Below are 16,844 nucleotides of genomic sequence, written 5' to 3'. Positions count from 1 at the left end.
AAATACAAAAGATAATCATGAAGTGCAAAAAGAAAATATGGAAATGATATTTGCATTTTAACTTATATAGGGGGGTCACATCTTCAAAAAGTGACTGAAAGTTTAAATGAATAAAAAAAACAACCTTTTAGGAGGGTTGGGGTCGAATAAAAATACGTTAATTCCAAATTCTTCAACACAATTATTTCAAATACATAAAGATATCAAATGCAAACATAAAATCAACAAAAATGGTATACTAAATAGAAGAATGAAAACAAGTATTTTAACAAATATTACTTGAAAACAAATTTTGTTAACAAAGAAAAACATTTGTTACAACGACAAAATACAAAACAACAAATCTTAGTTTTTCCTAAAACCAAAAAAAAATAATTTTCTTGGTTTTTCCCCAAAAATTGTTAGTTAACTTAGTTTATGGAACTTCAAATACATTTCAATAGAATACAAATAAAATTTTTTTTAATCAAATACAAACAACAATGTAGCCTAATATTACCAAATGCAAATACAACCCCAACCCTGCCTATTAGTATCAAAATTCTTATTCTATCAAAGGGTATAAAAACAATAGATAAAGCATACCTCAATGAAAAAAATTGTTAGCAGAACCTATTTTTTAAGCATTTTTTGTAAATGCGTATTTTAGAAAATTTATTCGCAACAACGTTTGTTTTTCTTAAAACCCAGTGGGCACGCGACATAAAAAAAACGTCTTTTAAACGTTTCGAACGTCTTTGAACGTTCAAAAGACGTCTTTTTTTAGTCCGGTGCCCACTGGGATTACGCCGTTATACTGACAATAAAACACATTTTATTTAAATGAGTTATTTTACGTGTTAAAAACTAAATTAAGCAACAGTAAAACAATGTGGCGAGGTTGTTTTCTATTTGTACAAACTTTTTATAATGACAAAACAGCCTGAAAATATAGTTTTATTGGTTTTTTTACAATAACACTTTAATATGCGTTTAAAACGTGTTTTTTAGTCAGTATTAAATAAAAAATATACAAGTGTATAAACAAATTTTTTCCCCGTAAAGTATTTATTTTATAATGGAGATGGCATCGTAAGCTAAAAATCATATTTAATTATTTGCCCTTTCAAGCTGCGAACAGTTGTTTTTACACTTCAAATAATTTGCATCTCCGAATAAAGATAGGATGACCCGACATTAAAAGTTTTTTACCGGACAACGCAATAAAGGTTAACCAAGTCCTTATTTCTACTATTGTCTAGTATTTGACGATTTTTTACTGAAGGTCGTATAAAACTTCAACAAAAATTATTAATTTATAACATTAAAATATCTTAAGAATCATCCTGATTCAAATTATTGGGTATAATTTTTTTGTTTCAAAATCTTAAATAAACTTAATGAACTCCTTTTACTTCCAGGCAAAAGCCCCTTTCAGCCTAGTGTAAAGAACCCTTCTGTAAAGAATCGTAGCAACGTTTTTAAGTTAAAATAATGGTTCATTCCACACTAATAAATCGTGGACGGATAAAAGAGACGAAAATATTAAAAAGATCACTTTTTTGAAAATAGTTTATAAAAAACTCAAACTCTATACATTTAACACATAACGTAACAAAAATATCTTTTCATAAAAATCGACTTAAATTGCATATTAATAAGAACTTTGTTTTCAATAAAGACCAGTCTTTACCGCGCCAAAACGCCGATTGCGAAAGGAGACGCAGATGTGGTACAAAATACAAAAATATTTCAAAATCCCCCCACCCCCCAACCAAGAAAATGTACGATATATATTGTTCTAATGAAAAGTTGGTGAATAATAATTGTACCTGCTATATGTCACGTGATAGATAAACGTGTTGAAAGTCATGATTACTGCTTAATGATTATTTTAATGACAATGATAAAAAAAAAAAAACTAAAAAATAGCCTATAACTGATTCCGGATGCTCTATCACAGTAGTTCTTGCTGAGTCCATACATGGCCTTGTTTCAAAAAGTCAAAAATTCATCACAACTTTGGGAGGAACTGTGCACTTGCACAGGTAAAATAGCAAATTGGAAATTGATGGAATATACCGAATGGTTAATTCTTTTATCGTAAAAGAAAAACCATTCGGATTTGATTTGATTTTTGGAATGGATGCGATTGAAAAATTTGAAGGAGCCGTTATCTATGGTGTTAAAAACCGTAATATGTGAATGTTAGTATGTGATTCGGTGAAATATGAAGCCATTACTACAAAATGAAATAAAGAGAACAAAATAAATGAAACAAAACACGTGCGTTACTACGACGAGAAAGAAATTTGATATCATTAATACGTCAAGAAATAAAAAGAACAAAATAAAACGCGATGCGGTTACAAGAAGTAAAGAGAACGAAATAAAACATCAGGACTTCACGGCAAAATTCGACGATAAATAGTCAGACAGCATCGTGGAACTAGAATAAAGAGAGTGAAGTTAATAATACCATTTGTGAATACAAGGTGAACCAAAAGCAAGAACGTAGTGTTACCGGAAGAAATAAATTAATGAATCAACTCAGTCATACTTGTACCATATAACGAACTAGTATTGTGACCACCTAAAGTATTAATACCGCTTATGTGCGTTGTGCAAGAAAACAAAAGCAAAAAGGTACTTCCAGTGGGAGACGAACTCTTAATGAATCTGGAAATTGCCACACAGCAAATGCGGGTGTTTATCAAGAGAAACCGCGTTGTTAGAGAAAAATAAAAGATGCAAAAATTCTTGATCTTAAAAAAACCTACGTTCAAATTCACATTGATAAAAAATGTAAGCCATATCAAACGGTGAATATAAATGGGAAACGGTATTGTTTTAATAGAACGTGTTCTAGCATCAAAGTGACTCCATCAATAATGACCTGGATTTTTCGCCACGTGTTCAATGTAAACCCAACCATGAAGAAAGCATGCGATAACTACATTGATGATATATTTGTTGATGAAAGTGTAGAAACTGTGGAAAATGTAGCAAAGTATTACAGTTCGAATCTTTAAATGCAGTCACACTGTTCAGCCAGTTAGGTAAACTCATTGGACACAACCCGATGGCAGGAAGTTTGCGTTTACAAGGTTCATACATCAAACATTTTGCAGGGAATTTTCCTTAAAGCAATTTTATTTCCAAAAATTGTAATGAAAAACTGAAAGAGTTGCTTCACCATGTGGAAAAAGTAGACTCGGTTTGTGGAAAATGGCTGGTACCAGCGAATGGAAAAACTGAGTTATATTGTGCATCATCCATAGGACTTAGTATAGTTCTGCTCATTGAAGGAGTAGTTGTTGAAGATGCAGCATGGCTACGGCCGGCGAGTGATGCATACTATACTAACAGGAGTGAATGGATTTGATACTTCGAAAACTAAACTTAGCTAGTAGGTGGGACAAAAAGAGATAAATAGTATACAGTGATAGCAAGAGCACCGTGAGGTGGTTAAACGCAGTTTAAACTTGGGAGAACGCAAAACTCCCCAAAAAATTAATCAAAAAAATAGTTTTCACTAGGAAACAAATTTTTCTGACGTTTGATGTTGATAAGAAAACTAATTAAACTTGCTTTACATAAACTCCAACTTATAAAAGCTCATTTACTGAACAGAAGAGCGCTCTTTAATACTAACAGTTGATATATCTAGATATAAAAATTATAGATACACCTTTTTAAACTCTTCTTACTTTTATAGAGAACTAATTTTATTTATACTTGTTTTATTTTGAGACTATATGGAAAGTCCCAGCATTAATGTTAAAATATTTTAACAAAATCTTTGAAAAGAAAAAACACCGCATAAGCATCATTTTTTAGAATGCAAATAATGCGTCATTGGTTTCCAAAACTTATTTAAAACATAGTTGATAACTTCTGAACATTAGGATTCTATAAGGGATCGTTCCTATATTACGCAACGTTAAATTCATTAATAAAAGAAACAAAAAAGATCAAAAGTTTTCCCATGCAAAGCCTTAAGTTAAAGAAAAAATCAAAATAGCGCATTAAGTTTAATGAAAATCGACGCGTAAAAGAGCCTAAGATCTCCTACTACTGTTTTTTAAATAAATTTAGCTTTGCGTAATTTATGGACGATCCCTAAAGAATCGCACCAAAAACTTATCTGACACTCTATTTAAGAAGAAAAGAAAACAGCGCTTAGAAAGTGATGAGAAACTACAAAATTGTTTCAAGAAGTTGTCGATAACAAACTCTGCAGTGGAAAAGAAAATTATTTCAGAAGATATTTGTATCGAAGTTAATGACAATTCGACAGATAAAGTTTTTCAAATAGCTCAAATTAATGACTTAAGTTCAGATCATCATTTTGAATTAGTTAAAGAAGAGATTATCAGCTCTTTATAAAATTTTTATCTAAGTCAGGAAGTATGTTGCACAAATGATTCAGAAATAACAAGTGAGTATGAAAGTTCCTAGCTTTCTGAACGAGCTGAAATGGATGACAATAAACTTTATTCAGAAACGTTAGATTTCCACCGACCTCAGGAAAAAACTTTCAAATCAGGGATCCAGCAACATGGCCTAAAGTAACATAAAAATAAGATGCTTTTGATTCGGCATTGCCAGAGCAAGAAAGAAGAAATATTTTTCCAATCACGCTGTATGATGAAAACTGTAAAATTGAGGAAAGCTTTGTGGACTTCATTGAATATCACCAAAAAACCGGAGGTCTTGCAACAGAGATCACTGAAAAATTAGAGATGGATAGTCTCAAGATTTCTGATTGACGCGGTCAAGGTTACGACAATGGAGCCAATATGTCTGGGAAATACAATGGCGTCCAAGCTCACATCCATTGTGATTCAGCAAGATTTGTTTCACATGCAGCTCACATTTTTGTTTCTTGTCGGTGTCGATGCTGCTGAGTTTTTCTCGCTCATAATTACATTTTTTGGAAAAGTTTAAGCCATCTTTAATTTTTTTTTAAGTTCTACATTAAGATGGGAAAAACTGATGAAAATATTGACTATCTTATTAAAGGGAAACAGTGACACAAGGTGGTTTGCCAAAAAAAAAGAATTTTCTATGGCTTTGTACGGTCCTGATTCCAGGTGTCGATACACGGAGGAAAGCAGAAGAGAATGAAGTAAACAAGGAATTCGTAGAGAGTGATAATGTTTGGATAAAACCAACTTAAGTAAAAAAGAGTAGCCGAGGATAACAGATGTAGTACGGAAGCAAAATACCTTGTCGTTTGACGACGAAACTGCAAATCGGGTATATCCATGTCAGACTTTCAGAATTCATATGAACCACTCAACGATGTTTTTTATCGACCAAAAGATAAAAGTGTAAAAGAAAGTATAACAACGAAATAATTCTCAAAAACATAACGAACTGCAAGTAACGCGCTTCGGCGAAGTAAGAACCACAGAGATTCGAATTTTTAGTTATTTCATGACGGCATTTGCATGTTCTATTGTAAAGTTGGTCAAATATAATGTAGTTCTCGTCTCGTCTCGTCTGTAGTGGCCTTCTGGGCTTTGGGGTGGTGAATTAACAAAAAAAAAAAAAAAAAAAAGTTGTTAGATGTCACATAGATAAACGTATTGAAAGACGCTGTTCCACAAAATTTAAAAAAAATATTTTTACTACACGAATTCCAGCAAAAATGATATCTGCTTTAACTTTGGATTTCGCAGTAAATGAAGATGCCAATCAACTATAACCGACAATCGTAAAACTATCAAGGCATTGTAGTGAGAGCGAAAATTCATTTTGTCTAACTCCATTATTATCCAAAATAAAATTTCCCGCCCTCTAGACAATATGGTGTCAACACAGCGTCAATCGTACACGTCTCAATCAATCTCCGCAATACTAACCTAGATATGGATTGTATCATGATATTATTAAAGTTACTAATGACTATAGAGAACTTAGCCCTAATAAAATTCTTGCAACGAAATGCACAGAAAAACTCAGAACTAAGACGAGCGTTTTGACGATTTACGTACAAGAACCAAAAACAGTGTACAATATTGCATTTAAAATTTAAAATTTTTTGATATTTTATAGGAAATTTCGAAAAAAAAATCACTAAAAAACTTTACGTGAAACAAAAAGTATATAGCAGTTGTTAAAACTAAAATAGTTTATTCGTCATTAAAAACAAATCTGAAGTTGCATCAGAAAACATAGTTATAGGTAAAAAAAAATAAGAGCTTGTTTTTTTGCCCTTAATTGTTTTTTGTAAAAAAAAATTATCTTACATTTATCTTAGATGAACGTTTTACAAGTGTATATACAGTATTGGACAAAACATTTGCAACCAACATCGAACAATGGTAAAAAGTGTTCCTAATTTTACATGTCTTAAAAACGAAACGAACTATACTACCACAGCAAACAGTTCAGGAGTCTAGAGTCATTGCATGCCATGACATGACCAATCAGCTGACAGGTGACAGCACACAGGCAGAATTTCGTTGACTATTTTGGAGCGGACAAAACAAGTGCAACTTTTTTGGTTTGTTTCATTTTCTTAAGTCTGGTCCGTGTCAACGTCACAGAAGTTTTTTAATAATTAAAGAAAGTATCCAGAAGTTTCCAGAAGCATGCAGAAGCTTCCAGAAGTTTACAGAAGAAGCATCTGGAAGCATCCAGTAGCATCCAGAAATATCCAGAAACATTCAGAAGCATCCAGACGCATCCCGAAGCTCGAAAAGAAGCATCTAGAATCTTCCAGAACAGGTTCACGCATTTTACTATATAAGAGACATGTAAATCGACATGTAATTCATTCAGTATATGGAAGTCAATCAGTCAGTATTATCAAGACAGTTTATCGAAGTGAGTTTTATCAAAGTTTTTTATCGAAGAACATCAATACAAGAAGTGAAATACAACAAGTATTTCATAACATCAATACAGTCCACATCCAACCAAGACGTTGTGTTCCACAGATCATTATTGTATCATCACAAGGTAAATGTAACACGGTAAGCCTTGAGAAGCATGATTATTCATTTTTATTGTTTTATGACTTCAAGTGCAAAAATGGCTCCCGACAGTCTTGGATTGGAACTAAGAAAGAAAATTATTGGCGATTACGTAAGTGGAATGTCACAAAAAAGTATTTGTGACAAATATCGCGTTAAAAAATGGACCGTATCAAGACTATGTTCCAAACATCGTTCAACGGGGAAGTTGGCAGCAGATAACAAAGGTGGAAGACCGCGTTCCACCACTTCTAGAGAGGATTCTATGATCGTCAGATCCGTCAAGAAGAATCCCTTGTTATCATCAGTCGAGGTACAAAAGCAATTAGAGCTGCCTGTATCGGACCGAACAATCAGACGACGTGCTGTTGAAGCCGGATTGTTTTCTCGACGCCCTGCAAAGAAACCGCTGATTTAAACTAAAAAACCAGAAGAAAAGACTCCTGTTTGCTACATCTCATATTGACTGGAATGTGCAGAAATGGCAAACTGTCCTGTTCAGTGATGAATTGAAGTTCAACATCATTGGGAGCGATGGCATTTGCCGTGTACGTCAACCGGCCGGAAAACGCCTCGATTTACCTTACTGCCATAAAACTGTGAAATGGTGGAGGCAATGTAATGGTCTGGGGGTGTTTTTCTGCTAACGTTCTAGGTCCAATACATCAAAACGATGAAATAATGGACCGTTTCATGTATAAAAATATCCTGAAACATGTTATGTTACCTCATGCTGAATGGAATATGCCAATAAAATGGATTTTTCAGCAAGACAACGATCCGAAACACACTGCAAAAGTAGTCAAGCAGTGGTTTCAAGACAACCACCTATCAGTGATGGATTGGCCGCCTCAATCTCCGGATCTCAACCCTATTGAGAACCTGTGGGAGATCGTCAACCACTAAATTAATCGTGAAGGTGTTCGTAATAAGGATCAACTGTTTGAACAAATCCAAAAGGCCTTAGCAGCGATCCCACAAAGTTTCATTGATCACCTGATCGAATCTATGCTTCGAAGATGCAAGGCTGTGATCGACAACAAAGGATTCGCCACAAAATATTGATAGCGAAATACAGCTTGGTCAACATTTTGTCGAGTTGCACTTGTTTTGTCCAGAAGGTAATCAATTTTTTAAAATACTTTTGATTAGTTTATTAATTTTCGTGTACAAATAATGAACTTTGTGATGAATAAAACATGAAGAACTTTGTCTCTAAACAGTTACATAGTTATTTCTCTAAATTGAAAAAATGCAGCACTTTTATATAAAGAAACTAAATTAGCATTATTTGGTTGCACTCGTTTTGTCCGATACTGTATTTGTTAAATGCTCATGACCTTAGTGAGAGGAAACATGCTGTATCCTAGGGCCCAATTTTGTTCACGGGCCCGCAATTAATAATTATAAAATATTATATTTACCTACGTTACCTACGTAAAATATTATATCTACCTACGGTGTAGTTAAGGCAATTTTAAAATTGTATAGCGTCTGTAAGATATTTTGTTGATTATGACATATTTCCGTTAAATGATCAGGCCTGTGAATTATGAAAAGTCAAAAAAAATTAAAATAATAAATTTTGCAGTATCATAAAATATAAATGTTTGTAGCGAAAAAACCCAGACCGAAGATTGCTTTTTTTATTCTTCTTAAAATCAAAATCGCTTCTCTAAATTTGAATAAAATTTTAAATAACGTCGTTTAGGTGAAATGAACATCATAGTTTAATAATACGATCTGTTCTGATCGTTTATCGGCAACTTTTACTAATTATAAGCTCTTCTAAGTCGGAATTCTAGTATTTTTTGTGAAAATTGATAGAAATATTATATTTTGTCAACTATATATGGTTAATATACGTAAAAACCGATTAGAATTAGGATCTATAGTAAGTTAAGGCACTTTTTTAAAAGATTTTAACTAAGTACATATAAACGCCGATAAGCGAAACTGATCTAAAGACTCCAAATGGTGTTCTTCCGATTCACTAATAGGGATAGTAAAAAGGTTTTGAAAATTATATATATATAAAAAAAAGTTTCTTTAAATATTTAAAAAAAAAAAAAAGCAAAAAAAATTATAACACCTAAAGCTCTCGTTTGGGCATAATACGCTGATAAAATCATACTAATTCCAAATAAAAGAATTCGAATAACTTGTAAATTGAATAATTTGTAAATACACCGAGTATTTTAACATTACATTATGGCTTTGTTAATCAAAACACAACATTGAACGTTAGAATCAACGTAAACGTTAAATTTAAATTTAAAAATGTCCTCAATGATTATAATATAGAGTAAGATATCAGCAAGAAAACAATTAATGTAATATTTACTTTGAACACATTATTATTCGAATAATTTAAAATAAAACTTATTGAGTGTTTGAGAATTTGATTCTAATTTAATTACTCGTAAATTAAAAGTATTGTTGTAAGGTATAAAATATTGTTTTAATATACAAAGGTTATGATGATTTGATGCATAGATCGCCTGATAATAATCACCATCGATATACGAGGGTGGTCTAAAAAGTTTTCGACCTAACAAAGATAAAAGACATTTTTTCGAAATTTTTTTTTATTTTTCAACATAATCTCCTTGTAACTCTACACACTTTTCCCAGCGATGCCTCCATCTCTGTAACCCGTCCAAATAGTACTCACCGATTTTCTCTGCAAAAAAATTGTTAACGAAGGTGATTGCCTCTTCATTTGATGAAAATCTCTGACCTCCGAGCGCAATTTTTAAATAAGGGAACAGAAAGAAGTCGCTTGAGGCCAGATCTGGTGAGTAAGGCGGATGGTCAAGCAGTTCAAACCGTAATTTGTGGATTTTCGCCATGGCAACCGCCGAGGTGTGAGATGGTGCGTTGTCTTGGTGAAACAAGATTTTCTTTTTCTGCAAATGTGGTCCTTTCCGCAAGTTGTTCCTTTAGATTGTCAAGCAATGATGCGTAGTATGCTCCTGTAATAGTTTTTCCTTTTTTAGTATGCTCCTGTAATAGTTTTTCCAGTAATTAATCGTCGCCAAAACTCGGATTTATTGCGCCTAAACAGCGCCAACAGAGCGCTGGAAATGTTCATTCGAACACGTTTTTGATCCAACGTGAACAAACGCGGCACCCAACGCGCGGACAGCTTTCTCATGCCTAAATTTTCATGTAATATATGACAAACACGTTCTTTTGATATGTTTATAACCTCTGCTATCTCTCTCAATTTAATTCGGCAATCGTCTAGCACCATTTGGTGAACTTTGGCGATGTTTTCATCAGTAGTTGCAGTTTTTGGACGTCCTGAACGTTCACCATCTCCCAAGCTCTGACGGCCACGTTTGAATTCAGCTGCCCAAAATTTCACTGTGGTAAATGATGGTGCAGAGTCCCCATACACAGAATCCATCTCATCTTTGATTTGCGTAGGCGTATTGCCTTTCAAAAACAAATATTTAATGACAGCTCGATACTCGATTTTGTCCATTTTCACAAAATTACTCACATCAACTCACTCAAACGATTGTTACATAACAACTGCGCGTTCAAAATGGCTGAAACTTTAATGAATAACTATCAACATATAAACAAACAAAATTCACTTGTTTTAATTTACGAGTGCTGTCATCTTTACGTCGAGGTCGGAAACTTTCCAGACCACCCTCGTATACCAACATGTTTTTATTTATCAATTTCATCTGCAAATTATTTTATTTACTAAAGCGTGTAAATGAAATAAATGTGAAAGAATAAGCACGTCATTTTTTTTCAGTGGTTGTATTAAAATATTTTTAATTGTTTTGTATTTTGTTTACAACGTGTTGTGATTTCAAAAAAATATGTTAGTTTTTGGATTTAACTTGAAATTAGTTTTAAAAATGACAAAAGAAGAAGACGTAAGAGAAAAAATTATGCACAAATATTTACAAAATCCCAATAGTAGCTCCAATTCGATAGCAAAATCGTTGCAAATACATCCATACACCGTTAGTCGTGTTATTCAACGTTTTTCTCAAACAAAATTGATCAAACGCAAATCTGGTGGTGGAAGAAAGGAAGGTTTCTAAAGATATAAAACCAGTTAGAAAACTGGTTAACAGTTTTAAGAATAACCCAAGCCTTCCACTAAGGAACGTGCAAAAGTATATGGGTTTTCTCATAGTTTTGTTGCAAAAGTTAGAAACAAACATGGTTTTCATTCTTTCAAAGCACAAAAAGTGCCCAACCGTTCTCAAACTCAAACTACAGAAACAACCACCCACTTCTTTCCCAACGCAAAAAACTTTCAAAATATTGAAAACAAAAGAAACTTTAAGTTAATTAGACATATCTTTGCTACATAATATATTGATGTTTTAAACTCATGAAATTCAATGCTTTTGTTAAAAAAATGAAAAAGTGCAAGAACCCGCGGCAGAAAGTTGTATGACAGTTTTATTTCTAAAAATTTCTGTATTATTGAAGACGATGAAACTTATATCAAGTACGATCATCAACAAATTCCTGGTGTTGTTTATTATATTGCCAAATATAGAGGAAAAGCAGATAAGAAATTTAAATACACAAAACATGACAAGTTCGCTAAAAAAGCTTTGATTTGGCAAGCTATTTGCAGTTGTGGCAAAAAATCAGCACCTTATATTTCTCAGTCCACACTTTCTGGTCAAATATATGTTAAAGAATATTTACAAAAACGTCTTTTACTTCTCATTAAATCACACAATAACAGACCTGTGTTTTGGCCCGATTTAGCTTCAATTCATTATTGTAAACTAGCTATGGAATGGTATAAAAAGAATAATGTGAAATTTGTGCCTAAAATAGAAAATCCTCCAAACTGCCCAGAATTGAGAGTTATTGAAAAGTACTGGGCTATTATTATTAAAAGCAAAATGGAAAAAACAAAAATGCTTTGCAGAAACATTAAAGATATTAAAACATCATTTAAAAAAGCATAAAATAGTTTTGATTCTTATTCTGTGCGCAAGCTTATGGGTACCACTAAAGCAAAAGCTCGAAATTTTATTAGATTCCCACGGGAATAATTCATCTTTTCTTTTTAATTTTTGATCTTCTTATATTATTGTATTAAAATTATTACTTGGTTCGAAGTAAAAATTGAGGAGTTTTTTTTTTTAGTTGTTTTTCTACTTTCACATTTATTTCGTGTACACGCTTTAGAATAACAAGTATTGTTAATTTAGGTAAAATCCTATTTAATAGTCACATAAAAAATAAATTAAAAACCTCAAGTTCATAAAGGGGACAGCCATAATGTACGTACGTAGTAAAACCACTGATTTTGAACCCCCTTTCCCCTTGAACGCACCTGTATATTTTCGACGACAACCCTACCTGCGTACATACGCATTATTTATTACAGAAACAACCACCCACTTCTTTCCCAACGCAAAAAACTTTCAAAATATTGAAAACAAAAGAAACTTTAAGTTAATTAGACATATCTTTGCTACATAATATATTGATGTTTTAAACTCATGAAATTCAATGCTTTTGTTAAAAAAATAAAAAACAAGATATATCAAGATATAGTCAATCTGCGTACGTACTCGCTGTCTACAATACCCCCTCTCTCAAAAGTGTACGAATGTAAGCATTCGTACACTTTTGGGTAACCTCCCTCTCCCCATAGCTGCGTACGTATTTTATGTAAGACCCCCAAGGAAAAAAAAATATTGAAAATGAAAAAAAGATTTTATAAACATTACTGAAGTCTTTCCTGTTCTTGATAACGTTAAAAAAACAAAGTTAGTGTAAAGTGTGATGAGGTTTTCACGCTTTTCAACAATAACTCTGATCGAAATAAATCAGATATAGCTAGTAATATTATTAAAAAAAAAAAGCTTTGATGACTTTGATGTTCGTAATCTACAAAATGAAATACCAAGCGCTTATGAAAGCGGTTCAAATGGAAAATCTAGAAAAGATCCCACGTCAATTTCCCAAGGAAATAACATTCCATGTCATCTCCCAAGGAAATGACAAAGAAGATTATAAGGCACATTTTTTTTTTTTTTTTTTATAGACGCTATTGATATAATTGGCTTGTTTTGAGAAAAATAAAACAAAAGTTGTTCTATATTAATTGTTGCTTTTTTCATAAACTCCCAACAGCAAGTCGCTCACGTTTAACCACAATATCAGGATATTGTTTTCAAAAGAATTATAAAAAACGGTATTGTACGAAAGAATTATAAAAACGGTATTGTATGAACAAACAGTATTGTATGAACAAACAGTATTGTATGAACAAACGGTATTGTATGAACAAACGGTATTGTATGAACAAACGGTATTGTATGAAAGTTCATGAAGTCAGATAAAGAGCTGTTGCGTGAAAAATCTTTTAATTACGTTATAGCATTGATGTTGTCCTTACATTGCGTACAGCATTGATGTTTCTCTTGATTTGATGAATGAGTTATAACAGTTAGAACGTTTCTTCAGCACGGTTGTAAGGGTTGAAAATGTTTACGTCCTTCTACGTGTTAAGATTGACTTTCTGGTTTGGGAAAACTGGCAGTTGAGCCGCCGCTTACAAGAAAAGTAGACTTTGATAAACAATAGAATATTCTTGTTCTCTCAAAATTAACTTCATTTTTTAAAGATATTAGATTTTTTTTAAAATACGTTATTGAACAGTCTTTTTCTCATTAAACATACTGATAATATTATTAAAGCAAAAATCTAATTAAATGACATTTTATAACAAAGTAATTTGCTAAATAAATGAAAATTGCTAACAAAAATAAGGATTCGTAGACCAGACTGTAAACTTAAAAACATATATTACAAACTTAAAGTCTATAATATGTCATATAAAAGACTTTAAGTTTGATAAATTTAAGGTAAATTTTCAATATGGACCTATTATTGCTGATAAAGTTAAAGAAAAAAGGTTCGCAAAAAATTTGCCCCGGGCCTGCATCGGCTGCCAACAGCCTTCTAAATACTTAATTTTTTAAAATAAAATTGCTTTTCTTTGTTAAATTTTGAAAAACTGTTTATAGCAATTTTTTTTCAAATGTGAATCTCGTTAACAATTTCAAGCAGTCCCCCCTTCCCTTAAAAATTATTCATATTAGAGAAAATTCTAAAGTATTCTTCATATTTCTGCTTTGCTTTCGACCGTTCTAAAATATTTTTAAAATATCTAAATGAAATGATCAAAAAAGTCAAAAATCTCGCATTTTGAATATTTATAAACAGTTTAAGTTTCAAATTTCATTCAAGTTTCATGTTTAAAGCTTTAAAATAACTTTCCATAATTTTGAAAATGCAAAAATGTATTTAAATGTGAATACATTCTTTGAAATATTGGCATAAAAATAATTCAATTTTTTTAAATTAAGAAACAAATCTCTAATGAAATAAAATATAATTGTAAAAATACCTTAAATTTTTCATATCCATTTCACAAAAGATATTTTACGAAACGGACTTTAATGACTTTTTCCAACCGGGATCATTTCTTAATTCTTCGTTTTTAGGTCCAATTATTGCATAAGCATCTTTTTGTGCACCAGGTAATAGATATCTAAGCATTGAATAAGTATCAAACGTAATAATAACACCGTAAACCCCCGCGTGCCTGCGTACATATAAATATGTATGGATGTATATATAAACATATATACATATACACATATATACATACATACATATATATATATATATATATATATATATATATATATATATATATATATATATATATATATATATATATATATATATATATATATATATATATATGTATATATATGTATATTAAAAAGAGAAACTGACACCATACGCACATATACATACATTTAGTATTATGGTTAAGAAAGTTTAGTAACAGTACTTGCCTTTGAGAAACATTTATTAGGTCATTCCTATTTGTTGCAAACAAACGATCGCGATGAAGTTGACGAATTTCATCTGTAAGACCACTTTTGAATAACGGCATTCCACGATTTGATGGTGGAACCGGACTATCGATCTGAAATATATTTTAAGAATAAGATAATAAACAGAATGTAAATCGTCAAAATCTTATCTAAAATTATACTTACGTGCGAAAAAACTGACAACTTTGCTTCCTCTATATCGTCATCAGTGAATTTTCCCTCGCTAGCCCAGATAACTGATTTTTCAAACGAATTTAAAGTCGACAATGTATTCGGGTCTCTAAATGAAAACTCTTATTACATAATAAAATTTTAAGACTCTAAATATATAATGCAAATCGTCACTAACCTATACGAATAGAAAGAAATGACACCGCTATCAACCTTTGCTCCGCCACCATAAGCGCCACCCTTCTCTCTAAAATATCAATCAAATAAAAATTATAATTTAATTTTTACGCCTCGGATGATGAAAAATATTAAATGAATTAAAAAACTTTAATAAAAACGCGTTTCTTTCAATACTAAATGCTTTTATATTTAAGTCAGTTTCTACTCATTCTTTTACTATTTAAACAGGAAAGGGAAGGGAAAGGTTACCGCTTTCGTAAGCACGTCTTGTATAATTTTTATTTGTCTTAAGCAATGCTCACGTGATTATTTTTCTCGTCTCTTTTCTACTCCCTTAGAAAACAGGATGAGTGAAAACTGACATTTAGAAACGCTTACATGAATTTTATTCCAAATTCACCAGTTTTAACTTCATATAAAACTGCAACGTCACTTTTTAATGACGTACGTAAAAAATTTCCAAATAAAAAAAGATTTAAAAAAAATACTTTGATCGCTTCGATTAATTACAGAAAAATCTTACCTTATCTCTTGATGAAGATATTTTGCCGACATTAGTCTCAAAAGTATTTGCAGCCTGTAAAAAATAGCAGGTATTAAAAAAGCTCCTTACGAACTTCAACCCATTTTAACAATAAGGATAAATAATATAACAGAAGTCAAGAAAAAGAAGTAAAAAATCACTTAGCATAATCTTCATGAGAGTAAGGAACGCCTCTTATACATTTGCTTACGTAATTTACTGGAAAATCCATTTCCACAAACGTTTTTTGGCTCTTCGGATGAAAATCTGCGTCCTAATATAAAACAGTTTAAAATTTTTTTCCTAATATAAACAGCTAAAAAAAACTCTATGAATACAAAGCATAAAAATTCTTTAAAATAACAGCAAAGTCACCTGAACAAAATCTGGATCATCAAAACCTACAGTGTTAAGGGAGGTTAACATTTCACTTAATGCATGTATGGAGGAATCGAGCATTTCTAATGGAGCATTAATTGCGCACCTATAAAGAGATATTTTTTAATGATTTCTATATATTTAAGCAAAACATTAAAAAAACTACAAGTTTTAAATAAAAAATAAAAAAAAAAATAAAAAAATAATAATATAAAATAATTTGCAGCAAATTTGGCGCAAACTAGTATTGTACGATTGTATAAAATGAGTTCATTTTATACAATCGTACAATTATTGATAGTGTTGTTATAACGTACGAATAAACAAATAAATCATCCTAAGAAAAAAAAGCCGATTCTCAGACGAACAATTGACGATAATCTGTAAATTAATAGTCAATAGTCGGTTGATCAATTGTCAATAATCTAATGAACAGTTGTCAATCACCCAAAATATTTTCCGACGTAATTTCTTTTCTTGATTAGGTTAGTTTATCATTTACTAGGTTAGTTTATCATTTATTAGGTTAGGCAAGACAAAAGATGTTCAGTCCACCATATTGTACCGAGTAACTGTGAATAAGACTTGGTATTATGCTGTCTAAATACATTAATGGTGTAATTTTATACCAGTCATCAAATGTTGGAATATGCTGTAGTAGTGTGAATTCCTGTTGGTAATATTAGATGTAAGCTACAGTACAAAAATAGA

At 31.6% G+C, this 16,844-nt stretch overlaps 2 protein-coding genes across 2 annotated transcripts in view; both read right to left on the bottom strand.

Annotated features, from left to right (window-relative positions):
• The window catches only part of LOC100207349 (presequence protease, mitochondrial), a 177,184-nt gene that overhangs the window by 376 nt on the left and 159,964 nt on the right, over positions 1-16,844 (bottom strand). Inside the window, exons 26-32 of the mRNA XM_065792819.1 lie at positions 16,131-16,239; positions 15,917-16,029; positions 15,756-15,809; positions 15,231-15,299; positions 15,047-15,161; positions 14,840-14,973; positions 14,383-14,526 (exon numbers count right to left, since the gene is read on the bottom strand). Of these exons, the coding sequence (XP_065648891.1) occupies positions 14,418-14,526; positions 14,840-14,973; positions 15,047-15,161; positions 15,231-15,299; positions 15,756-15,809; positions 15,917-16,029; positions 16,131-16,239 (703 nt within the window). The 3' untranslated portion in view covers positions 14,383-14,417. The remainder of the gene's footprint in view (positions 1-14,382; positions 14,527-14,839; positions 14,974-15,046; positions 15,162-15,230; positions 15,300-15,755; positions 15,810-15,916; positions 16,030-16,130; positions 16,240-16,844) is intronic.
• On the bottom strand, positions 9,961-10,455 carry LOC136078596 (protein GVQW3-like). Its single transcript, XM_065794377.1, has one exon. It carries the CDS (start codon positions 10,453-10,455, stop codon positions 9,961-9,963), a length of 495 nt encoding a protein of 164 aa, XP_065650449.1.

Source organism: Hydra vulgaris, chromosome 03, assembly GCF_038396675.1.
Source record: "Hydra vulgaris chromosome 03, alternate assembly HydraT2T_AEP".
In the NCBI taxonomy this organism is placed as follows: domain Eukaryota; kingdom Metazoa; phylum Cnidaria; class Hydrozoa; order Anthoathecata; family Hydridae; genus Hydra; species Hydra vulgaris.
Note: the sequence above shows the minus strand (reverse complement) of the source record. Positions and strands in the feature narration are given on the sequence as shown.

Coding starts and splice junctions, on each gene's coding strand:
- LOC136078596 (XM_065794377.1), bottom strand. CDS start 10,455: ATGGACAAAATCGAGTATCGAGCTGTCATTAAATATTTGTTTTTGAAA.